General features: G+C 45.6%; 1 protein-coding gene and 1 long non-coding RNA gene across 3 annotated transcripts in view; one reads left to right on the top strand and one right to left on the bottom strand.

Annotated features, from left to right (window-relative positions):
- The window catches only part of LOC135401125 (uncharacterized), a 60,207-nt gene extending 39,061 nt beyond the window's left edge, over positions 1–21,146 (bottom strand). For both annotated transcript variants that reach the window (XR_010424724.1, XR_010424725.1), the window contains exon 1: positions 21,062–21,146. This is a non-coding gene — a long non-coding RNA (uncharacterized LOC135401125). The remainder of the gene's footprint in view (positions 1–21,061) is intronic.
- Positions 1–24,445, top strand: part of LOC135401124 (glutamate receptor ionotropic, kainate 2-like) — a 47,988-nt gene extending 23,543 nt beyond the window's left edge. Inside the window, exons 2-15 of the mRNA XM_064633321.1 lie at positions 6,328–6,483; positions 7,990–8,241; positions 10,168–10,346; positions 11,399–11,452; positions 14,621–14,791; positions 15,483–15,635; positions 15,723–15,827; positions 16,558–16,674; positions 16,767–16,970; positions 17,999–18,360; positions 18,477–18,675; positions 18,739–18,964; positions 22,557–22,816; positions 23,938–24,445. Coding sequence (XP_064489391.1) covers positions 6,328–6,483; positions 7,990–8,241; positions 10,168–10,346; positions 11,399–11,452; positions 14,621–14,791; positions 15,483–15,635; positions 15,723–15,827; positions 16,558–16,674; positions 16,767–16,970; positions 17,999–18,360; positions 18,477–18,675; positions 18,739–18,964; positions 22,557–22,816; positions 23,938–24,102 — 2,603 coding nt within the window. The 3' untranslated portion in view covers positions 24,103–24,445. The remainder of the gene's footprint in view (positions 1–6,327; positions 6,484–7,989; positions 8,242–10,167; positions 10,347–11,398; positions 11,453–14,620; positions 14,792–15,482; positions 15,636–15,722; positions 15,828–16,557; positions 16,675–16,766; positions 16,971–17,998; positions 18,361–18,476; positions 18,676–18,738; positions 18,965–22,556; positions 22,817–23,937) is intronic.
- Positions 24,446–25,012: the final 567 nt, after the last annotated feature.

Here is a 25,012-nt window from a genome sequence, read left to right as displayed (position 1 = left end):
ACAAGACCCCATGCAAGAATTGTATATAGTCTGCCTGCACGCATGGCTTCTGATGAAGCTGCATTCATGCAACACCTACTCAGTATTCCGTATGGCTCTCACCTCGCACTTTCTCGGTCGACATCATGCGACATTCCTTGGTATTGTCACACACTGGAATTCCGACACAGAACGATATTGAAGACGAAGCCCGGTGGAATATTCTAGCGAAGCTCAAAGAATGGGGTCTTCTCAAACGCAAGTGCTCTTCCGATGTGTAGATGCCCTACAGTTCGATTATCATCCTGGTCGTGTCTCTCTCTTTGCACCTCTATGTTTCTGCATCGTATTAAACAAAAGATATGAGACGCTCGCGCCTCTCAAGAGAGCAGAACACGCTATCGACCGGAAACTTTTACTCAGGCTATTGTGTGCCTTTTGTTTCACGTCGTGCTTTCAAAAGAGATGTATTCAGGGACGTTTTAGATAGCGACGGTCATAATGGTATTTCCTTCGCGGAAAGCTTTAGGACTTTGTTCCGCATGGTACGAGGAAACGAGGCCCTCCAGAAGACATTGCATTTCCGGTTAACTTCCTATTGCCGCAATAAAAGCACGAAGTACACCGATGCAGGATGCTCTTGTCAGGCGTCGCTATGTAGGAATCGAGGAGGTAAGGCAATGAGACGTGTGATGGGAGGGCGAAATATGTGTTGTCAAGAATTCGTAGAACCCACCGCTCATGTATTGACGTTCTTCCTAATAGTTGTAAAATGTGCCCGATGTCGGGACAGTGACTATGGTGGTGGTAGTGGTGAAACTGCTTGCCGAAGTCGGCCTCGCTCAAGCGGCCAACGTCACCAAAACGTCACCACAACATCATTACAGGATCAAGTAGATGATGTAAATGATGAAGTAGATGAAATGGAAGCTGCTTCCACAAGCAGTCGTTACGCGTTGGGAGAATAACGAAACAGCGGCCGTTGCACAGGATTACACGCGAGCGCGTGCAGCGTATCCATTAGAGTTTCTTTAAAACAGGCCGTTCCTTTTTGCAATTCCTGCTCTGTGCAAACATACCGTACTGTGATTATGAGGCTAATATACTATAGACAGGCAAGGATGCGAGCCAGAGACATTAGAGGAACAGCTTTATTGGACCGAACAACGTCGACAGGCGTGTAAGTCGGTAACAGATGTGGACAGGGTTGACGCTAAGAAAAAGAGAGCGAAGAGAATAATTACAATAACAATAACAACAATAATAATTATTAGTAATAGGAGTAGATTTAAATGCAAGGCAAACTGTATTGATGACTCGAGGATGGAACAATGCGAAAATTCTGCACCACAGCAATGCAAATAGATTTACAGAGTGCAGTAGCAACGTACACATATAGCAGGGATCTACAATCGGTTAGGTGTAATCACCTCCTTTAATTCGAAACAACTCCGAACTCATTTCCAAGCTAAAGCGTCTTAGAAGTGTCATTCCAGTACACATTTTCTGAACGGAACGAAATCGATTTCATGGTATTTCCAAAAAATGTCTATACGGCACTGAGTAAAAGCATAATGATGCAATTATCAGAGAAATCAACTTTTAAATTAGGTCTCCGCGGATACGTTTGCTATGGCTCGTTCGTACCAATAGGAGCGCGCTTTACGTTGTCGACATCATGTGACTTTATTGTCGCTACTACCATATAGCTACTTGCTTCCCTCGTTTCTTTTTTTTTTCTTTCGCCTTTTCTATTGTGTGTGTCTTTTCAGCAAACTCGGTGTAGATGTACAGGTGTAGCCAGCCCAAGTTTGTCGCGACTTAGGTGATCATTTTCTCTCTCTCTCTATCTCTCTATAGTCACCATCAACCATCATCCATCATTAGTCATCGTCGTCGTCGACACCCCTTGCACGCCTCATTTTGTTCATGCCGGACGTCATGTAGTCTAAACTACCTGCTCCACCTGTCCATCTTGATCTGAGAACATGGGAAAAGAATGTGGTCTTTGCTGCTTGAATTATGTTCGTGTGTGAAGACTCAGGCAGCCGAAGTGGAGGTCAGGATATCGCTAACGTCTGCTTCCACTGATATCATGCCAGTGACATGCCAAGGGGTGTAAAAGGGGTGGAATCCTGATACCATGTTCCGCGTGTGCGAAGAGAACACTCACCACCGCCCAGAACATATAGACTGCAGCCTTTTGATTTATTCATCTATTTATTGTTATCAGCCAATCTCGATTAAAAAGACAGATACGCCCACTGATCAAGGAGCGTGGAATCGTGTACAACAATATTGGAGTCGTGTACAACTCGTACATCAATTGCGTACGTTGAGGAAAACGCTGCGAATGCATGGTGACGCGCACTGCAAGCGACGCCACGACTCAACTTTGATGATCACGGCTAATGTTGGTCACGACTAATAACCAAATCAAGATGTCGCTACACGTCACGCTATGTTTTAGCATAGCAGAACTCAGCGCAAATTCGTAATTTCTGTGTGTACACGTGGTTGTATTAATAAGCTTTAGCAGACCGTTGGTAACGCTAGTAACGTCAGCGTGACAATATCTTACCGACCACCGGAACCGATCGCAGCGCTTTCTGAATTGGTTCCGGTAGACACGATTCTTCGAACACTACCAACGGGACTCCCTATTGTAACAACACTGATGCGACGGAAAGAACTATTAACCTGCTGTGACGTATGAATTAATACTGATTGATTGATAATAGCAATTAGTCCTGTGGCAGCCCGTGGACAACGACGAAGAAGTGCCTATGGAGGCGCGCTTCAACTTCGCCTGCCGGTCGTAGAAAAGCGCGAGACGCGTTCCTAGCTTTCGTTTCCTCTGTGGAACTGTCGTAAACACTTTCCTTCTTTCTCCCTCCCTTCTTACTAATTTCTTTATCACTACGTTTCTAATTTCTCATCGCTTTTAATTTCTGACCCTCTATCCTTTCTCTTTCACTCCCCCTTCTCCCCTTCCACAAAGAAGTTAAATTTGCCGCCTTGTCTGAGCACGTAGACCTCACTTCTCTTCATTAGAACATCATACCACCACCACCACCACCAGCTCTACCGGTACCGTTCCAGCGTGAAGCCAGGAACATCTGCCCGCTGGGACATTCCATCACCGCCGGTCAGGACTCATGTAGGGGGAACACCACCTCCTCTACACATTTCCTCTACATTTGGTGACCCGAACAACGAACACCATGCATGTTCGCCGTAATTCGGCCATTCACCATCCTAAATTTTTCGGCAAACCAGCAGCGAACCACCTTCTAGCAGGCAAATCGCACCGAGACCACTGTTCCACCGGGGACCCGCAGGGAGACCATACCATACGACCAACCACATACATACCACGTCCAACGGGTTCGTCGAGCGTTTTCATCGCCATCTGAAAACTGCCATCAAAGCTCACGCCAAACCCGTCCGCCTTGCTTGAGGCCCTACAATAATTCTTCTCGGCCTCCGCTCCGTCTACAAGCCCGACCTGAAATGCACTACCTCTCGGAGCTTGTCTTTGGCACGACTCTACGGCTACCCGGTGAATTGCTCACTCCGACAAAGGACCTCAACATCCCCAGCCCGGGTGACTACGTTAGACGCCTCCGCACTGTTTTCGACACCATCCGGTGGGGTACCTCCAAGGTCTACGTCAGTCAAGATCTTCACACTTGTACACACGTCTTCGTCCGTGTTGATGGAGTGCCACCCTACAGCGGCCCCACTTAGTCCTCAGCTGCTCCCCCAAATTATTCACCGTATCGTATCCCTCAACGGTAAGAAAGACCAAGCCTGCTTGCATCGTCTCAAGCTCGCTTACGGCGACTCCCCTTCCTCTCTCTCTTGAGACACTCGCCAATCCCCCTGCCTCTGTGCCTCCCGTGCGCCCCCACCAGGACCGTCGACAGTGTCTCGACCTCGTCGTTCCGTCCACTGGGGTCCGGTCCTGCGCAGCCACCCAATTGCGCGCTTCGCCTACTCGCTAGCGGGAGGGGGGGCTGCCGCCATCGTAATCCGCTACCGTCATGTGCCGGTGCCGAGCCACGGCCGGCAAGAGAAATAAACCATTCGTTTTACTGATCGCCTACCATGAAAGCTGTCTAGTTCCTTCAATCCCTTTCCAAAGTTCCTTCAACTTAACCCGTGTACTCTCCTCTGTAACTCGAAAACGGATATCAGAAGTGAAAAATATTGGGAATCTCGGGAAAAATCTTGGGAAAGCAGCGACGCAGAGAGGGAGGCGTGCGTTTTCCCATCATCTAAGCGGAAGTGATGAATAGAGTTATCTCCGCGGACAGTACGCCTGATCGATCTGATTGCCTCGATCGGTACCAACATCCTCTCTTTCGACGTGCGATTCAAAAAGAATGAGGAATACTCACTGGGACGCACGAAGCTTCTGAAACGGACATACAGCAGCCCTTGAGATGATATCCACAGATATCAACCAGAATGCGAACCGGAAAATGTTTTCCACCTAGAAATTAGAAATGTAGCGAAACCGCTGCTCCGCTACTTATATGATTGCGCTGGTGCTGCTTGCGCCGCTGGTTGTAACCAATAAGAGGAGTACCTCTAATGCACCTTTAGCGCATAGCTTTGGAGTTTGCGTATCTTCTTTGCCTGACGTATACGTAGGGACCAACAATTCGAACAAATAAATGCATATTGTACGCATATTGATATTGCCTACACATGTGGACTACTTTATCTACAGCACTAATACCACAAATATCGCGACTACAAATATAAATACAGCTGTTTCATCCTCATCAGAAACAAATACTCTTGTTATCTTCCTACCATTGAAGCAAACGCTGATGAATTGCATGGCAAGCCGGCTCATTATTTAAAGAAGTTATCATATTCAAAGGCACATTGCCCTCAGCTGACACTGGTGCAATTCAACCCTTGACCACGCAAAGCTGTCTGACACTGGCAGCTATATAACCACAACATGCGTGATCGCAGGAAGTTCGCAGCTGTACCCTAAAAAGCCAACAACCGAACAACAAATAAATCGTGACTATGCCAAGCAAAGCCATAAGCCAAGTCCTTTGAACACTATAAGTGAATGGTGTATTTTAGGGAGTTTATATCTGAAGCCCTCTACGAGAACGATACAACGCGGTTACAGAAACGGGTCGAGTTGACTTATCGCACCTCTTCACATCAATCCTCCCTGAAGGCTGGTTGACACGGCCTGATGGGGGGGGGGGGGGAGGATATGCTGCTACAAGCCAACTTGACCCGCTCCTGTCGAGTTCATGTAAATGCGGCTGCATGATAACGGAAACCGACGAAGCGAAGATGAACAACAACGTGATGCCGGCCTCTTTAAATGAATCAGGCGATTCGCTAATACTGTACCGAAAACATGACAAGCCAATCGGCAGAATCCTTTAAAACAGATGACATCACGTTGCTGACCTCGGATTCGACAGATTCGTTTATCGTATCGGTTTTCATGTAGAGTGGTTACGGTATACTAAAACTGTGTTTATGATACGATACGTATGATAAATTAACAATAAAAGTGCCCTGGAGAGCAAATGCTACAGTGAGGTTACACAACACATCCACCACGGTGTTAATTTTTCGCTAATGCGTAAGGACGGACGTGCTACACCTGTCCCTTACAAGGGCTGGTGAGACGATCAAATTAGCTTCCCCTATAAAGCCACTCACGCAATGCAATTGGGGAGAAGCCGAGGTACAGGGGCTGCTGCTTTTATCTCGTGCGTCGCAATAAAGCACGAGCTTTCTAGGACTGTCGTTTGTCCCAGTTTTCTGTTCGTGTAAAGAACAACGGTCGGCGAAGCGAGCGGAACGTGCGGTACTGTCTGCGGACTCTCTAAACGTAAGGTAGAATTCTGTAGCCCTCTAGTGAAAGTTTAGGTTAGAAGATAGGCTCAATTTGTTCCATTAAGAACGTTCCGGCCAACTGGATATTTGAATCTGGGTTACTTAATTTGGATAAATTCCCTGCGGTATTCTCCACACTTTGATTAAACGTTACTTCTGGTATGCCGTATTAGGCGTGCAAAAATACGAACTACAGAGCACAAAATGTTCCGAAGTGAGCTATTTCTAATGTATGATTTCTTCGATTGGATGCACGAATCAGGGAAGTCAGGCGAATAGAGTTGCTACTAATGTCAGTTTTATCGAACACAGGGACATAAGTTAAAACCAGTTTAGCGGAATAAACTAAGTAGAGAATAAGAGATAGAATGCGAATGTTTCCTTAGAGTATCTCTAAGCGTAATTTTTCGCAGTTATTTATTATGTCCTGCGTTAACTCGACATCTCGTTCCCTTCCAACAGGTGGTCTATTCGATGGTGAGGAAGAACAAACGCAACTGAGTTTCCAGTATGCATTAGACCGGATCAACTTGGACATAAGCATTCTTCCGAGCACCACCATCAGAGGACTCGTGCACCATGTGAAGCCTCAAGACAGCTTCACGGCGTCTAAGGCCAGTACGTCGGATTATTCACGCTAACCTTAAGAATGTAGATGGGTAGAAATCCAGCGAACCGGTAGAGATGTAGGAAGGGAGTTGCCTCAGGACAGAGCCGCCGATATTTCGAACAGAGACTGTTCTTCTTCGCCCAGAAGAAGAACAGTCTCTGTTCGAAATATCGGCGGCTTCTGTCCTGAGGCAACTCCCTTCCTAACCTTCAGAATAATTCTTTAATAATAATTCTTTATCGAGTATGTGCCTGCAAACAGGCAATAGCAATAACCTTGTTCACATTATTTTCTCTTTTTGCAATTCAAGCAATTTTGCAAGCTGCGAAAATGTCACTGTACGACCCCCAAGATTCGAGATTCTGTGGACGTAGTAAATAATAATAATAATAAAGTAAATATTAATGATGTATAAGACACAACAAGAACAGCAGAGATCTTGCAATTGTAGCCTTGCGCCCTCTGTTGTGCATGCACACAGGCGTCATGTGTCACTTTCTCAGCGCTGCGAGATTGATCATATTTATAATGAGACAACTATGGGAAATCGCGAAATTGAAGATTGGAAAAAAAAAATTATACCGCGTCTGGGTGCTATGCGGCATACCTTTAAAGTGCATCGGACAAAACAAGTACGCACCGTGCTCCAAGAACAATTTCACAGCTCGGGTAATAAATACGGATAGCTCGGTGAAGCCTTCAGAGCCAGCGAAGCGGAAAGCCTCAATTCCGAGAAAGGCAAATGATACGCATAAGAAAGAATAAAGGGACAACGGAAGGCAAAATAAGTGAAATCGCCCGGGGATAAAAGTGTGGAGTAACTTAGGCTTAGTTCTCAGGAAAAGTTAGCGACAACAACAACAACAATAGATGCTTACCATGAGATGGGGTTAGCGAAATTCTTACACTCTACGTAAACCATTCACGCGAAGCGTCCAAAAATAAGAAGAAAAAGGAAATATTGGTTGGATGGTTTAAGGAAAAGGGAAGTAAGAAAAATAAATGAGGAAATTGAGAGTACAAGGGAAAAAATCGAGTATTGGTGGAAGAACACCTGTTCAGCCAGTTCAGCTCACGTGTGTGTTTGTTGTCATAGTTTACGTTCACCAAACAGGGGTTTTTATTGATTTAGTGGGTCATGAATTTCAGACAATTTGTAATCCTAAATCACTCTAAACTAATCTTGTATTTCCGAGTCTTTCCATTGTTTAAATACCGTGACTTTCTTTCTTTCTACCTTTCTTTGTATGTGTCCGTCCGTAGCTTCATAGCGCCACTTGACGGTAATTTTAAAAATACCGCCAACAACGGCGCAATAGAGCTACAGCATTTAAAACGGTTGAAAAAAATGTCGAATGATGCAGTCAATTTTGTTACAACAAATCTAGAAAAGTTGTCATGGGCCGCTATGCACGGTAGATTGACCACTGTGCCATCATGTTCAAGATTCAAAGAACCTCCTTCACTTTTATTTGCTTAGTTTTCTTCTTCTTCTTCTTCTCCTTCTCCTTCAGTGTGCTCGTTTTTCAAGCAGCGCGTCAGTGCCATCATCGGACCAACGTCCACTGCCGTCCTGAACTACGCGAAATCTGCCTGTACCAACTTCAATGTGCCACATATCCAGACGACGTGGGAGGCCACTTCCAACAGGAACCCTTACACGCTGAACGTCTACCCCGACCCTGAAGTGCTGAGCAGGGCATTTCTCGACATAATTAAAAACAAGCATTGGAAATCATTCACACTCCTCTACGAACATCAAGACGGTAAGGAACGCAGGCACCGAGGTACGGCTTGGGACAAAAGTTTACGGAACACGGCACATGCGTATTTCTTCACCGGAGAGGTCCCGTGCTAGATATCGGGAAGAGGTCGAATAAGAAGCGGATGACCGGCTGTGCTATCAATCTCTCAGTATGTGTGTCCCCTCTTGGTTGCTGTTAGGGTATCACTCCAATGGAAAAAAGCGACACCCCAGTGCTCCGTAAACTTTTGTCCCAAGCTGTACTTGCTTGCGTCTATCCTGTCTGAAATCCCCAAGTGTTACGAGATTGTTTCTTCCAAGTAATAGACTCGTGCGAGGCCACGGCAATACGGACTGATGTACGTTTCAGTGAATATTTGGAACAAGTGTGTCGCAAACAGTACAGTTTGGTTCTCTTAGGCCCAGTTTCACCAACGCCGGTTAGCATATGAACCGAGATCGACGGTCCGTTAACTCTGCCTCACTAAAGGTTATTGTCACTGAAACATTCATTACGTTACCAAACTAACGTTTGTAAAAACGAATTGAGTGCGAACTTGAAGTTTTAGAAGCTATTGATCTCGGTTCAACGTTAACCAGTGTTGGTGAAACAGGGCCTTAGTATATTAATTCGCTAGTTGTCGTAGCCTCTATGCGAGCAGAGACAAAGGTGATGCTTCGCGGAGTACATTGATTATTAGAGTAATAGGCTGGTGTTCGGAAACTCACCGTTGCCGCGCGGCATAAAAATCGCTGGTAAAAACGCATTACGAGGGAAAAGTTCACGTCAAGTAAACCACTTAAGGAATGAAAGTGATTACATATTGGTTGGCTTTCTCAGCTATTTTTTAAATCCGTTGTTGATGATGATGATGATTGTAGTTTTATGGCGCACAAGCAACTTTTAATCCGTTGTAGTGCTAGTGCTTTTAAACACGGGAACAAAAAGACTCCCTGAAAGATCACCCTAAGGTACAGCTCGCATCACAGTTTACTTGAACGCCATTCCTGCCTGCGCGCCCTGGTGGTGCTCAGTAGAACTAATGGCGGATGATGTTTTGGTCATCTGTTTATAGGTTTGAGGGGTGACACTCGTTATGAAGGTTTTTGTTTTCTGGTAGGCGCTGCCAGGATGGTTGAAGCGTGTGAAATACCAAGCTCAATACGTCGTTACATCCAACAACTTCCCGCAGATGATACACATTGTTCAAAACGGTCAACCTATGTGGCAATCCCACTGTAACCAGCACTGCAACTGAACAACTCAACTTGCTGCAAACACCCGCCATCTTGCTTCGCGATGCCAATCGGTCGAACCGACTGAAAATGTGGTCGTTTGAGCGAAATCACGCGTCCTACAATTAATGCGCATGCGCGACACTCGGATCGGATGTTTTATTCGGGCTAAAATGTCGCTGGAATTGCTGCAGATCAGGTAAAAAAAACCCAATGTCTGATAGGAAGGGATGTCTCTTTTGTAACGCTAGGCGCTTGCAAGTTACGGCAGGCATTGTGAGTTGCTGAGACGCCGTCGCCGTCACGAAAGTGTTTCGCTCCGTTGTAGCACTTAGTTGATTCTGTTCTTCGTTTTCAGTTCGGTGCAGTGTTGTTTTTGTAATGCTTTGCAACGTGGATCAATAAGAAAATCTGCAGAAATAAAAAAACAAGAGAGAAGTAACATCGGGGATGGATATATACCGGATAATGCTTGATTATTACGCACACTCACCGTTGGCGTTATCACGGAAATATTGGGGCAATATGAGCAAAATGGGCTTGCCAATATAGGCAGCCCATATTGGTCCAATAGGGAGCCTTGTTGCACTCCCCATATTGGTCCCATATTCGGCAGCCAATATTGGACCTATATTGGCGTGCTGCTTGGGACCTCACATTATGCTGGACATATACCTTATTTTGTTGCACGTACTATATTTTCGCCTTCTAGATCTAATCCTCCTCAGACATGTCCTGAATTACAAGTTGTCCAAAAAGCCAGTAGTGAGAATAGCTCAAGTAAATCCGAAGCTGTCCTTCAGGAAGATGCTAAAGGACATCGGTTCGAAGAAGGAGTTCAACATTGTTCTCAGCATACGAGCCGAAAGGTTGCCGCAACTAATACGCGAGGTGAGTACACGGATAGTTTTCTCGATCAATCACAATACTTAATTCGCCTCTTTGAACGGGTTGCAAAATCGAAAGGACCAGGACATAGGCAAAGAGATGCAATATTCAAATTCCTACAGAAATCCACAGTACCACTTCAGCGGCGGATCCCTTCACGGTGGCCGAGCGCATGCTCCTTAGGCGAAAGCTTCTGGGCTTCTATGCAAAAGGCCGGTATCGATGGTGATGGTGACGGGGATGTGATACAGAAAAAATGGGGATGCGAGTTTCGACGAAGTCGAACTGGCTACCCCAGTACGCTTACACGCAGAAAGTACAAACAGATGATGAGACGATGAGAAACCAAGACGTGATGAACAGAGATGAACAGAGATGATGATGGACTTCAACATGTAGTTGAAACGTTTCGACCAAGTGAGTGTAAAATTTCGGAATCGCTGGGGGCACACACAACACAGATTCAGCGAGTCATAGAATGTCCGTAAGCCCGGTTGTATGTAGGAAATCTCCAAGTGCCCTCAGCGCCTTGTCGGACGACGAAGGGCCTCACAGTTTCTCGGTGTTGAAGGCTCAGGAGTCCACACGAGAGAGGCTCTCTTTAATACCCTTCGAGTATCAACGTATTTCCGACACCTGAGAAGGATGTGAAGGAAGGACTGGGATCCAAGCAGAAAACGGAGTGATATATTGCACGAGATGTGTACGGAAATCACATTCAGTATTGGTAGCATTGTTATTCCAGGAAACATTTTTTACAGGAAGGACACAGGATGGGGATTATGTTGAACATATTTCACGATTGAACACTCTTGTGGAAAGCTATATAGGACTACTCTTCAAAGGGACACAGGCCCACGCTACTATGCGAAATAAGACCCCGTCGCCGAATTATCCTTAGTAAGGCTATGTACCAGAGGGCGTTCCGTTTCGCGTCTTACGGTCGCAAGAACGGGGTTCGAGTTGTGGCAGGCTCCTAAACGCCCTTGTGAATGTTGGCAACAGAAGCAGTCACTGCACTACACTCGCTGATGGATTTTTCTATTTTTTTTCAGGCACTAGATGTCGACATGATGACTTATTACCACAACTACATAATCACATCATTGGTAAGTAATTTGATTCAATAGAAAACATACACTTATCAGTACGCAAGATTGCTACCAATACCAATATCTACCGCTGATTTGTACGCTGCATAGCGACGTAAGAATGCATTCGACGGCAATAAACGCTCGCTGCACAGCTGGAAGCATTTTCCGGTCAACACTTTGCCGAAACCATTTTGCAAAGTACATCTGACGTTATAACATTTTCGTCGCTCTCTTTGTTCCTTATCTTCCACAACAATGTTTCTTTCAACAATACGCAGAGTTTGCTCTCTTTAATAAACGGTGGCATTGAAAAACGTTAATACTACCTTACTAAAGCTACTGCCATAACGAACGTTAGTACTACCAGACACGGACGAACGGACAGACAGATGTAGAAAGAAAAGCAACAACAATAGATGCTGACGATCAGACAGAAAAGGATACCAATCCTACACATAAGAAAGCGCGCATGCGTGTTAAACCTCTTCCACTTTACCCATTCCGCTTTGCTGCACACGTATAGATGCAAACCGTCACCTTCTAAATTTCTGCGTTCCAGTTGGTACGAAGCATCCTGCATGAAATGCTGCTGGCTTTTGCAACGCCTCGGCCTCACAGCTGTCCAATAAGACGAAGCTCGTATATCAGTCAAGCTTTAACACCGCCGATGCATCTATAGCAGCAGAAAAAGAGATGTTTCCCGTTCTAAGGAACGGCGTCTGCCTTTGGCGTTCGGGTAATGCGTTTCACAGCTGCTGCCAGGCTTACTCCGGGTATAATACGTCTTTGCATATGGTCACATGAGTAGTGCGGGCAGAAAAGAAGCTTTCCAACTCTGTTCCCGCACCTAATCCCTCTACACAAATACAATATTTTCTTTACATGACTAAAGTTTGGAATAATGGAAACGCTGTGGCTCGGTAGGGCACACCTTTTAGCTCAGGAAGCTTGTTCGGGACCGCTTGTACAAAAAGCGAAAATCACAGTAAACAACACTGGCATCAGTGATGTTAGCGCTTGCGACAAGACTGGCATCCAAGATGCTGTAATTGTAGTGTGTGGGGAAATCTGGAGCACATCCTTGTCCATTGCCGACACTACTAAACATTCCGGAACAGCACTTACAGTGTCTTTATAAACCCGGTAGACTCTCGCCCTCTCATTATGACAAAATTATTATTTTATTATGACAAATTATGACAGAATTACTTTGTCCATGGTGAAATCCACACTCTTAAAACAAAGGTGGCGGTGGTGGTGGTGGTGATAGGGCTTGCCGTTGTCGGCCTCACGTATGTGGGCAACGTCACGACTCACGCCCTGGGGGAATGTGCGTCCTGGGCCGACTTCTAAGGGAACTCTTAAAACAAATCTTCACCACATAGCACGCTACAGGCCAACCATTGTACAGAGTGATACCTCTATCACTATGGATTTGTGGAAAGCGCGGGGCGTACGCCCTTTTGTGACAAATAACATTTCTGCATAAGTGTCACAAAAAGGCGTACACCTCCTGTCTTCAACAAACTAGGGGAGAGGACAATGTCATTCGAGATGATGGTTGGCTATAGGAGCGTGCTACGTGGTGAAGTTCGTCGAGACTGGGAGGTACCTGGGTTCGAATTCCGGTGCCGGCTGTGCTGTCTGGGTTTTTTCCTGTGCTTTCCTCAGACGCTTTCAGACATATGTCGGTACAGTTCCCTTAGAAGTCGGCCCAGGACGCACATTCCCCCAGGGCGTCAGTCGTGACGTTGCCCAACTGAGGCCGAAAACGGCGAGCCCTTTCACCACCACCACCATCATTTTTAAGGGTGCAGGTCATCAAAGATCAGGCCCTAATACGACTACAAAGATTGCTCTGGACACTGCAGCACTTCTCCTTCGTGAATTTCATGTGAAAGGCACGGACACCTGAACAGGCACAATCTGACTACAAATACTTTATATGCCAGCTTTATTTTGTTGACCAGCATACCAGTATAATATTTGACTTGCTCCTTCAGAAAATTATTTCTCAAATGCAATGTATCTTATGAGGGGACTGCATTACGGATTACCTAGCGGTCCCTATTGTAAACTGCGAAGAACGTTTATGCGTCAGTAAAATCTCCTCTCTCTATCTGTCTCTTATGTTCTCACCAAATTAGCGTGAGCAATCAGGTAGAGTATCGCCTATGATCATGAAACAGCCGAATCATTATCGCCGTCAAGACAGGGTAGTTGTTGTTTGCACTGGCATCGTTCAAAGCATAGATCATATCAAGGAACTTCGCGAATGAGGCGACCCAACAGAAGCTTTCACTGCGCAAGCACCTTCATGCTTCTCCGTTCGCTTTTATTCCGGAGGCTCCTCATTCCAATCTCGCTGGCGAGGTGTCGGTATTGGTCGAGCTGGCGATATTGCTTCGTGTTACTCTGAAGGCCAGCTAATAAGTGTGCCGAGTCCTCAATCTGTCCTCGCCTTATCAGTCGTCCACTTTCGACCATATACGAGAGCCAAAGGTGAAGAGGCAAGGAGCATAGGTTCTTTGGTCCCCTTGCTCCTTTGGTGGCAACGTCTTCCATCACATGAACAAAACTACTTGGCTCGATAGTACCGTTTTGTTCCTTGCTGTTCATGTTTCTGCATATTGAGAAGTTGCAGGTTCTCTGTCGCGACTGGCGTCATATTTTCTTCTTCTTTTTTTCCTATCATCATTGTCATCATCATCGATGTTCTTTGTGCCGTTGTGCACGTGGGTAGTCACCCGTGAAGCACCTCCTTCTTGCAAATCTCCCTAGATGGATGAAGGCCAGAGACGCAGGAGAACGAAAAAGAAATGTGCTTGCTCTCGCTATCGCCTGTTTCCAATATTTGACTTCATAGGCAAGCAAGACGCTGTGTTTGTAACGAGTAATGACTATACAAAGTACAGAAAAAAGAAAAATACTGAGACAACATTTGGCTTTCGTTTGGCGTGTCGAGAGAAACCACCAGCAGCGGATATTACAAAGGTGAAAAAAAAAAAGCAAAAACAAAACAATAAAACGACGTCGCTTCCCGCAAGACTGTCCTTTTCCCCCACGAGCCACGTAGCAACGTGCGATCGAGTGATGTTTTCCTGGCTTATTTTCATTTGTTTCTTATGTCCTCGTATGTTTTCCAACAGTATTTGTAATATACGAGTTTTCTTCTCTTTGAAGGATATATATACTCTGAACCTCACGGAGTTCAAAGGCGTTCAGGCCAATATTACGGCCCTCACACTGTTGAATCCTGAGCGACCTGAAGTCATGAATGTGTTACGAGACTGGAAGATAGGAACGGAGCTATGGGGCGTTGGGACGCACGCAACCGCTCCAATGCATCTAGACGTAAGTGCAAAAAGAAATCAGTACATTTAGAAAAGTCGACAATGCCTTGTACAAAACCCCAAGATTGACACACGCCTACTTGCAGGAGTCCCACTCTTGTGCAGATTAGAATCAATCCTTCCTTCACTTCAGAAGAGCAATTACTTTTGAAAATACTTACCGTTAAGGACTTTTTTTTTTTTAATGCGTTAGATGTCCCCGAACTCAAAGAGAGAATCTAAGCTTGCGGGATCCAAGGTGACAGAATATGACACTCATTAAGGTTCAATTCGAATTTAGCACGCTCGAAACGCCAAGCGTCTTGATGCAAGTAAACTGACGTCTTATTTCCTCACGGCAGCGTTTTCTTCTAGTATTTCCTTGCGTCCAGTATTCCACTGCCCTCACATCAAGGAAGATTGCGGGAGCAGCCGCTTTGGTGAAGCGGTGTTCGACAACACATGCTAATGTCAGCATGTTAGTAAATGCAAATAAGGAAAGCTGGGAATTATTGGAAGGTCAGGAAAATATTAGTTAGAATGCTTGTGCTCATTCGCAAAAATCTATGGGCGCGTTGTGGACGCGTTTGCTGTTATTAAAAAGAAGATGAATGACGGCAACAAATAACTTCATTTTAAGGGCGATGAATGGGGAGTTAATAATGGCAACTTCTCACAATGATATCTACAGGGATTGCTGAACTACTTTTCAGACGGCAACAGCCCTGATGTATGACGCCGTGAACCTTCTCGCTAACGGTCTTCATAACACCAACCGGTTACAAGCGTTAGACGTACATTCTTTAAACTGTGAACATCCGAAGCCTTGGCGTCATGGATCGGCATTACTGGACTCTATGAAAATGGTACGACAATGCATTTGCCACCCTCTTGTATCTTTTGTGCTTTGGGTTTCTGCATTGCGTAAGTGTTGCTTATTGCTTACTTTTTAGATTACAATACGCGGGGTGACGGGTGACGTGCGGCTGGACGAACGTGGAATTCGTGATGAGTTTAACCTCGACGTGATAGAGCTAAAAGCGAAGGGACTCATCAAGGTAAGATGGCATATCGCTCTCCGTTTCCAGTATCGGAATTGTCATGTTTCTCAATCTGTTGGCCGTAGGAGCGAATCGAGGTTGCTGCATGCCAGACATTCCCTGCTCCTCCATGTCCCCGCTTGCATCGGCCTGCGCAGTGATAGTTATCGGCGCTGGCCAGTACAAATTCCTAAACACCGTTCAGTTTTCTTTTGAAAGTCATTTCGCGCACATGTTGAGTTCTACGATCTGGCAACGTTGGTCGGTGCTATTGGTGTTATTGAATTTGAAGTTGAAGTGAGTTTGAAGTTTGAAGTGACGCAACATTCCGCTCAAGACAAGATAATACAAGATAAGGTGCTTGTTGAGTATATTGCATACTATTGTCGAATGTTGTTGTGTATCCCAACGAGAATGAAGAAGTATAATGGGTGATGGCTCGTGATCGATAAGTCCGTTTTTGTAGAATCACGAAACTTGTCATACGATCGTCAATCTCTACCCTGTATTTAGCAGTGCTGACACAGCGCCCAGTGTCAACATGTTTTGTAGGGGAGGGGAATCGCTATGTGGTGTAATCCAGTGTTACGGAGCTCACTAATGTCCGCCTAGGAGTCAGCCTAATGAGTAAACCGATAAGGCTAGACGTGACGTGCGTTCATTTGCCGCAAGTTATGACATATATGTGACCAGCAGCCACAGTGTTCCTGTCCGTAATTGTTCTCAACTCACAAACGTTGCTTGATAGGTTGGTACGTGGCACCCTCTGTCTGGCCTAAAGTACTACGAAAATTACACGCAAATCATGGAGAAGCAGTTCACAGACGAACTCCAAGGACACACACTGAGGATTACAACTGTCGAAGTGAGTGCACTATGGAACATTTGAAACTAATAACGTTCTTCCAAGGAAAAACGGAACGTGCTTCAGTGTATATTTTTTTACTGTCAGTACAGAGCAATCCGTATACGATGATTTATCCCGAATCCATGAATAAGACGGGCAACGAGCGCTTCTACGGCTACACCAAAGACCTCTTCGAACTCCTGTCTCAAGAGCTGGGATTCAACTACGAGTTCTACCGCGTTCCGGACGGGCAGTACGGAACACCCAGTGCCTCCGGCGAATGGAACGGAATGGTGAAAGAACTACTCGACAGGGTATGTTGTAACGAAAGGACACATAATTATTAAATTGGTGGGGAGAGCTCTGTGCGGATCACGGGGAAAGTGACGTATTTAAAGGGGCACTATATAGTGCAAAATTTCAAGGTAACGGCAAGGTGTCAGGGCGGTAGCATGTTTCATTCCGCGAGGACAATTTTTTGCACTTAATGCTCGGTTAACGCGCGTGACGATAACACTCCGTTATGTGAGAGTTTCAGTTTATTTATTTCATCACTGAGTGACGGGAAACCAGAGACAAAAAGCCACTATCCGCGCCTTGACGGTGTCACTGGTCCCCTACAGTAGCAGCATCATGGTATACATTAATGCACATTACAACACGCAAAGGTAAGGTAAGAAAATACGAAAATACAAAATGCAGTAACTATATATGCTAACAAAATTCTGTTATATATTTCTACTTTTTTCACCATTTTACGTGCGAATTTTTTTTTAATGTTACGCTTGGAGGAATTAAGCAAATCCTGATTTCGAGATAGGGCTCGAGTGTTCTTTAATAGCCGAGCCGTGAAAGACATGAAGGAACCCAGCACGATAAAGTTGTATCTTGCCTGGTTACAATGCTCGCATTGAACAAGCATACGGTACTATACTGTCCAAATTGAAAGACGACAAAGTCGCAAAAATCGGCACAGTTTCCATAAAAACATGTTGAAATTAATTGTTGTTTTCCGTTTATATTTTGTTTAGCACTGCGACAACGAACCTGATGGTGACGGTGATGTGATAAAAAAGGACCTGTAATGTGATGTGATGTGATAGAGGAAGAAAAATATCGGGATTTAAAGAAAAACCTAATTGCCTTCATTCCGTATCATTTGTTGGTCGTAGTGACAAGAATTGCGGTGCCCCTGTCATTAGTGTGGGACCCGGTAGGCACGCATGAAAAAAAAAAAGAAAAAAGAAAAAAAAAGTCATAGCTCACCGAACAGACTCATGGTTCACTCACACTCTCACGTGACCGACGACGTCACGTGAACGATTCATTATTGTTATCGCAGAAAGCAGACGCCGCCATCGTGGACCTCACCATCACCTACGAGCGCGAAGAAGCCGTCGATTTCACGACGCCATTCATGAGTACAGGCATCAGCATCTTGTTCAGGAAAGTGGGGAAGCAGGAACCTTCCCTGTTCTCTTTCTTGCATCCCTTCTCCCTGGACGTGTGGTTCTACATGCTGACCGGGTACTTGAGTGTGTCCCTCTTTATGTTCATCATGGGAAGGTTCACTCCGTACGAGTGGGTACCCCAACATGCTTGCGTACCCGAAGACGGTGATCTCACCAATCAGTTTAACTTGCCGAACAGCTTGTGGTTCACCATGGGAGCGCTCATGCAACAGGGATCTGAAATGGCGCCCGTGTAAGTCGTGTACCTCGCTTAATTTGATCTCAGTTATATTCAGCTTTTACGATCATCGGGACAGTACTGACGAATGAGGAGGTTGAACTCACGGGTGACACGCTTGTGCTCTTTAGGGCCATATCCTGCAGGATAACGTCTGGCTTTTGGTCCTTCTTTGTCCTCATCATGGTGGCATCCTATACCGCCAACTTGGCAGCTTTCCTGACTGCTCAACGTATGAGTTCACCCATTGAAAACGCGAACGACTTGGCCAAGCAGTCGAAAATTAAGTATGGTTGTCGCGAAGGTGGCTCGACCTGCAGCTTCTTCCAGGTGAGATCAACTCGAACCTTAATAATACCGCGATTTTATTGGTCCGTCTGCGTCTTCTTACAGCAGTCACAAGATCCTATCATGAAGCGGATGTGGAACACAATGACGTCAGAACTGCCGTCACCAATCGCAAAGACGAACGAGAAGGGGGTGGAACGCGTTCTTCGTGGTGACTACGCCTATCTCATGGAGGCTACATCCATTGAGTACGAAGTCGAGCGCAACTGTAACCTCACCCAGGTCGGAGGTCTCCTCGACAACAAGTTTTACGGCATTGCTACGCCGCCATGTACGTCGATAAGTATTGGAACACAATCGCTTGCACTTTACAAACAGATATCTTAAATGGAAAGTTCACTCCCGAACATAACTCCCATAAACATGTCTATCAGGAGCACAAACAGGACTCCACCAGCCCTTTTACTCGAAATCGACGCGTTTTTATAGCTATGTGTATTTGTGTATTGTCATGTAGCCGTGTCGTGTATTGCTGCGGCGACCCCCTTACATATGGGGAGGAGCCAAGAAATCTGTTCATCAGCCCTCGTGACGTCACCGTGTCGTCACACTGACGTAGGTCATACGTCTCTCAGCGCGGGAATTCTTTGAAGCGTGTGGATTTCAATTATTTACAACGCAGATAATGAACTATACTGCAAGAAAAGTGAAGCAGCGATTAGGTCAATCAGGGAATCCACTACCCGTGAGATGGAAAAGTCTACAAATCGATGTTATGAGAGCGTACCCTCGCATTAACGATCGTTGCGTTGCGCAGTATTATATCATAAAACATATTGGTTGGCATGGTTGAATCTGTACCTTCGTAATAACGATGGAGCATATACTGTGACGTGCAACGCAGCGCAGAGACGCTGGTCACGAAAATTGCGAGGGAACAATAAGGAAAGTTACACTTGTTTGAAAGCAAATTGTCCAGTATGAACGAAGTCCATCATAATTCCATCAATGGACAAAGCAGCACTACTGGGCAAACAACTGCGTTCAAAGCACTGTATCAGACAGTGAGGCGGCGGACGTTGTCGCAATGGTTGCTAACGCAATCCCTCAGCAGCGAGATCCGTGGGGCTTCGGCAACGTTCGTGGACTGATATCAGTGGCGAAATCAAGTGTCATTGTGCTTGGGACAACACGGACTACAACGGGAAGCAATCTGTGACGCTGGAAATTACATTTTATATGCAAGATAACGTTGTCGCGGAGGAGATTGATTTAAACACCTTCCATTTTGGTTTATTTTCCAACCCGCAATCCCACGTTTCCCAAGCAGCACAATGTACTGAAAGCCGAGTGCAATAGGGGTGGACGATATGTGTCTTATCAATGTTCTTTACTTTCACGAGTCTGTTCAAGGCCTTCCACCTATTCGTCCACCCCTATTGCACTCGACTAGTACATTCCCAAGCAGCACAATGTACTGAAAGTCGAGTGCAATAGGGGTGGACGGTATGTGTCTTATCGATGTTCCTTAGTTTCACGAGTCTGTTCAAGGCCTTCCACCTACCCGTCCACCCCTATTGCACCCGACTTTCAGTACATTTTGCTGCTTGGGTTGTGCTGCTTGGGTTATACCTAGACTTTCTTTGTGTTTATTTATGTCGCATTTCTGTCAACCACTGACGCATAAAAGCGCTGTCGGTGCTCATACGGATAACAACACGTGCTACGATACTGGCTTCAAAAGCAAGGATACTCAGTACAAAATCGCACCCTCAGTACAATTGACACATGCGCATATCCCAGTTTAGGAAAGTGTTCGACACAAATTCTTTGTCGGAGCGTCGGCTTGTTGTTGTCTACGTTGGAGCGACTAATTTCTGGTGTCGTCACGTAATGAATGACATGAAAGTAAATATGTGAGAGAGAACTCTGCCTCCTTGAGTGAGATATTTCAAAGTAAGAGCTCATGATAAAACCGCTAAGATTTACAAAACAAGGACAAACGTAAATAAAGACACACGCACACGGCGAGCGCCCCATGAGGGCGCTCGGTGTGTGTGTTTATTTACGTTTGTCCTTGTCTTGTGAATTTTAGCGCTTTTATCATGAGTGACTATGACCAACAAACCCAAAGAGATGTCTTATTAAGCATTCCAACGTTTGGGAACCAGCTTAGTTTCTTCTTCAGGGGTGAGTTAAGTAAAGAAGGTACGCGGAATAATGGCAGTCGTCGAGAAGGCGAAACATCGGCAGAAATCCAACTCATGCTCCTTGGTTACCGGCGGAATAAGCGACCTTCGTAGCCACTTTTCTGTTGTTGTTTTTTTGTTCTGCCTCAGTTACACTTTCGCCCTTTCGCTATGAAAAAACTGATTGGTCCACGGTCAAATACAGCTCAACAGCGTCATGCCCTAGAAGCACTGCTTACCTTTCCGGACACTGTAGGACTTAGGTCCTTCACCATGAAGCTCATCATTACATCTTCGCCAAATTTCGGCGAGCAACGGGCTATAGAGTATCACCTCTGGCAATGAAACACACCGCTTGTTATCATCGAAAGTAAGCTCTCTTCCTCGTCATGTGACGAAGGCCGTTCACGTACAAACGCGACAAGGTGCCCAAGTGGCGGCTGATATTTCCGGGCTCGTTCTGCCTGTGCCGCATGATTGAACAAAAAGCCGCTCACCGGTCTTTGCTTCAACGTGAATCACGCGTATTTTGAAGGTTAATCCTCAATGCTCAAACAAAGGCACGTCACTCTTGCGTTGACGAATTCGTTGGCGCTACGTCAACACCTCCTAGATAGTAGAAGGCCTGCGCACTACCTAACTTACGGAGGCCTGCGTGAGCTTTGCGAGCTACTTAATTTAATTGACGTCATAGCAGCATCCATAGCAGGCCTTCCAGGTGTGACGCCGTGTCACGTTGGCGCAGGCCCTCTGCTACCTAGGAGGTATTGGCTAGGCTGGCTCCGCAGCGTTCGTTCAGATAATGACATGCTACTTCCGCCGCTGTTCTCAAATTTGCTCGTGGCACATGCAATGTTAAAATTTTCTAGTGATCGGAAAATATTGCCATGTAAAATAAGGTTTACGGCATGTATTTTTAGTTAAATTCCGGGGCGTTTATCAGCATCTCGTCTGTTTCGATAAATCAGATTTTTTCAGGCGGTAATCGTTAGACGACACAATACTGCTTACACTGCAGAAATAACAACGCCCTATCCCGAGAAGCGAATCGCTCGTCTTGTGACCACTACGAAACATTTCAACAAGTTGCGGAACTGGTCGGGTTACTCGAAATAGTGAACGAGGGCTAACTATAGGAAGAAAAGGGCATAGCTGGCATAGAAAGCAAAAATGTCACTGACAGCCGCTCAGAAGCCAATCGTTGCAGCAGCTGTCTCTTATCGGTGTCATGTCATCCGTCACCTAAAAAAAAGAAACAATGAAGCAAGTCATGCCCCCTCCCCCACAACAGATGCAGGAGTTCTCAGAATGAGAAATCAATTGGGATTTCTCTCACCTGCCCCTTTAGACAAGGGATGAGATCGCTGCCCAGTGTCCTCCCGATCCGTGAGTAATAATCCGCGATAAACCGCGTGATCCGCGATACATTCTCAATACAGTTCGCAACTTTAAGGCACAGGTTCGAATATTTTGTGATTATGCCAAAATGTGCAAAAGACGAAAGTTGAAAGCCCTACTTGTAAACCATGTTAGCGACACGAGGTACGCTCTGGAAGTAACCAGGTGTCGCAGAGTTCTATAGCAGCTTGCAGTACATCCAAACGTACTGTTGCCTTACCTTCTCTTGCTGCTACTGCCCCCTTCAGACAAGTGAAGTGGAAAGGAGGATGCACTATGAGGATTCAAAAGAGGACATTGAAGTTAATGAGTATCACGTTGTACGTTCATCTCCAGTGTCACCAGTACGACAAGCCCTGTCCTCAGCGATCATCAAACTTCAAGAACGTGGCGATTTGGAAATGCTGAAGCGCCGCTGGTGGCGAGTTAAAGGACCTCGGTGCCCTGTAGAATCAGCGTCATCCTCAACGAGCGAAATGAGCCTCTCTAATGTCGGCGGAGTCTTCCTCGTGCTGATATTCGGCTGCATTGCGGCGCTCCTCATCGTGGTCCTGGAGTTCATTTGGAAAACCAAGAAAATACCCTACGGAGAAAGGGTGAGCTCTTATTTCCAGCTTTTATGAGCTTTTTGTGAGCTTTTATTCAGCGCACTCTTGTGGCGGCCTCATAAATCGGCAAAATAAAATAAAAAAGAACGAAACGTTTAGTACTGTATAGTGTGTGCTAACAAATTCCCTCCAGGCGTCTTTCCACGTCTTCGATGTATACCCCGATGCGAGCTGACAGTTGGGGTGGGTTCTTGGCCCATATACGTACCGATTCGCACCGATTTTTGCCGGGAACAGGAACACAAACTAATCTTCTCGATTTCAATAGCACTACATCAGGCGCTGTTGAAATGAGATTTCTGGACATTCACTTCTCCGCACACCTCGCATTCTTATGAATTCTGTCAAATGTTATGGAATGTCGTTAAAGCAGCCCTTTTTTATATAATAAACATGTATCCCCCCCCTTCCCCAGTCATCACGATCAGTTGTCAGGCGTGAAAGCATGTCGGCCCATCCATGACACAAGTGTCGTTGCTCCAGTTTACTGCAATGTTTGCTTGTCAGTAATTCTTTCCCCCTTTTTTTTTGTTGTACATTTCCATCCAGACTGAGAAATCGTCATCCCACACAGCATCAGCGTTTATGAAAGTGTATGCGCATAGAGGTGGACATGTAGGTCACGGCTGTCATTTTCGTGAGTGGATGTGTAATATGAAGTCCTGCCAGACACTTACGCCTGAGCTTTCAGAACGTTGTATACTGCAAGAGATGGTCGGTGCAGGACGAAGGCTTCGATTCAATTAACTTTCTCATCCCTTCCACAAGCGCACTGGGGCAGTGTACCGCCATAACGGCGGAGAATGACCCACCACATCATCATCCCATTTATGTGTGTGCGTGTGTGTCGATTCAATTTTCTTTAGACTGTCCGGATGCAACTGCTGACAATTATACAACTGGAGTCGCTATGCGAGGTGGAACTATAGAGACCGCGAGACACACCCATTTTGGTTGTCACACTTCACGCTGAAATAGAACGTCCACATATGGTTGCGAGAGACAAATATCCTGCGATGCTCGTTCTTTTTTTGACCGCTCTTTTTTGCATGAACGTCCCAGCATTTAGACGAAACTCATCGAAACCTGTTGCATCACTTTTATTACAGGACACCATATTGAGAGAACTCATCAAGGAACTACAGCTCGTACTTAGCTGCACGGGATCCAAGGAGAATCCGCAGGCTCCTACCGATTCTCTATCAAACAGCGTCGCACTTGGCTCCCTACATCAATTCAACTACAGCCTAAACAGCCTGAAGCCACCACATTAACCATTAGCGAGTGCATTCGTTTGTGACCACCACACTCTTCGACCAGGCATGTGACAAGACACATCACGGCCGTGGTCGAGAAATGAGGATTTTGTGCTATTTCGCGAAACAAACTCAAGAATGTAGCGATGCTTCCGAAGAGTTAGGTGAATTTCCTTTCTACTCAGAGTGCGACTTCGCATTTCATGTTTAGTAGTTCCCGCTGGCATACAAAACGCCATTTTCACTATTTCGGCTGGTTCGACAATCCGCATCATGGCGCCACTTGTGCCGGTACTTGGATTGCAGTATCAGTTAGATGTATTATTTGCGCCAATAAAGAAAATAACTGCTAATCACGACAGTTTGCTGTGAAGCTTCCAGTTAATGGCTGTGCTCCGTGTTTCGCTGCACGAATCAAGCTTCTGTCGTGTAGTTTTGTTATACTTTGTAATTCGTACTTACCAGTTTTGACTTCAAGATGTTGAAAAGCAGTGCTAGAGACAAGCAGTGCGTAACTGTAAACAGTGGGCACATCCCGTTCATGTGTACGTGAAGAACAACAGAGAGCGGCTTGCTATTCGAAAAAGAGAAAACGGAAAAGAACAAGAAGGAAAAGGAAAGAAATGAAAAGGAAAGAAAGAAAGAAGAAAATAGATGGGGGTGGGTGATGTGTACGGGAAGAAAACGTGCTCCAAATGCGCAAAAATGGAGACATGCCGCTTACAGCATTGCTGGAGCTCATGTGCAAGATATGTGAAAAAAAAAAAAAAAATAGAGCCTGCAGGAGCATCTTAGCAGTGTGCGCAAACTGGATTCGCAGGGAATAAACTTGATCGTATATACACGACGTGTGTGTCGTGTATATAAATAACATTTCCCGATACTGTATAACATGAAATTCACGAAGTCTGAAGATGTTAGCGACAGA

This window comes from Ornithodoros turicata, chromosome 7 (assembly GCF_037126465.1).
Source record: "Ornithodoros turicata isolate Travis chromosome 7, ASM3712646v1, whole genome shotgun sequence".
NCBI classification, from domain to species: Eukaryota; Metazoa; Arthropoda; class Arachnida; order Ixodida; family Argasidae; genus Ornithodoros; species Ornithodoros turicata.
The sequence above is the reverse complement of the archived record's forward strand: the minus strand, read 5'-3'. Positions and strand labels throughout refer to the sequence as shown.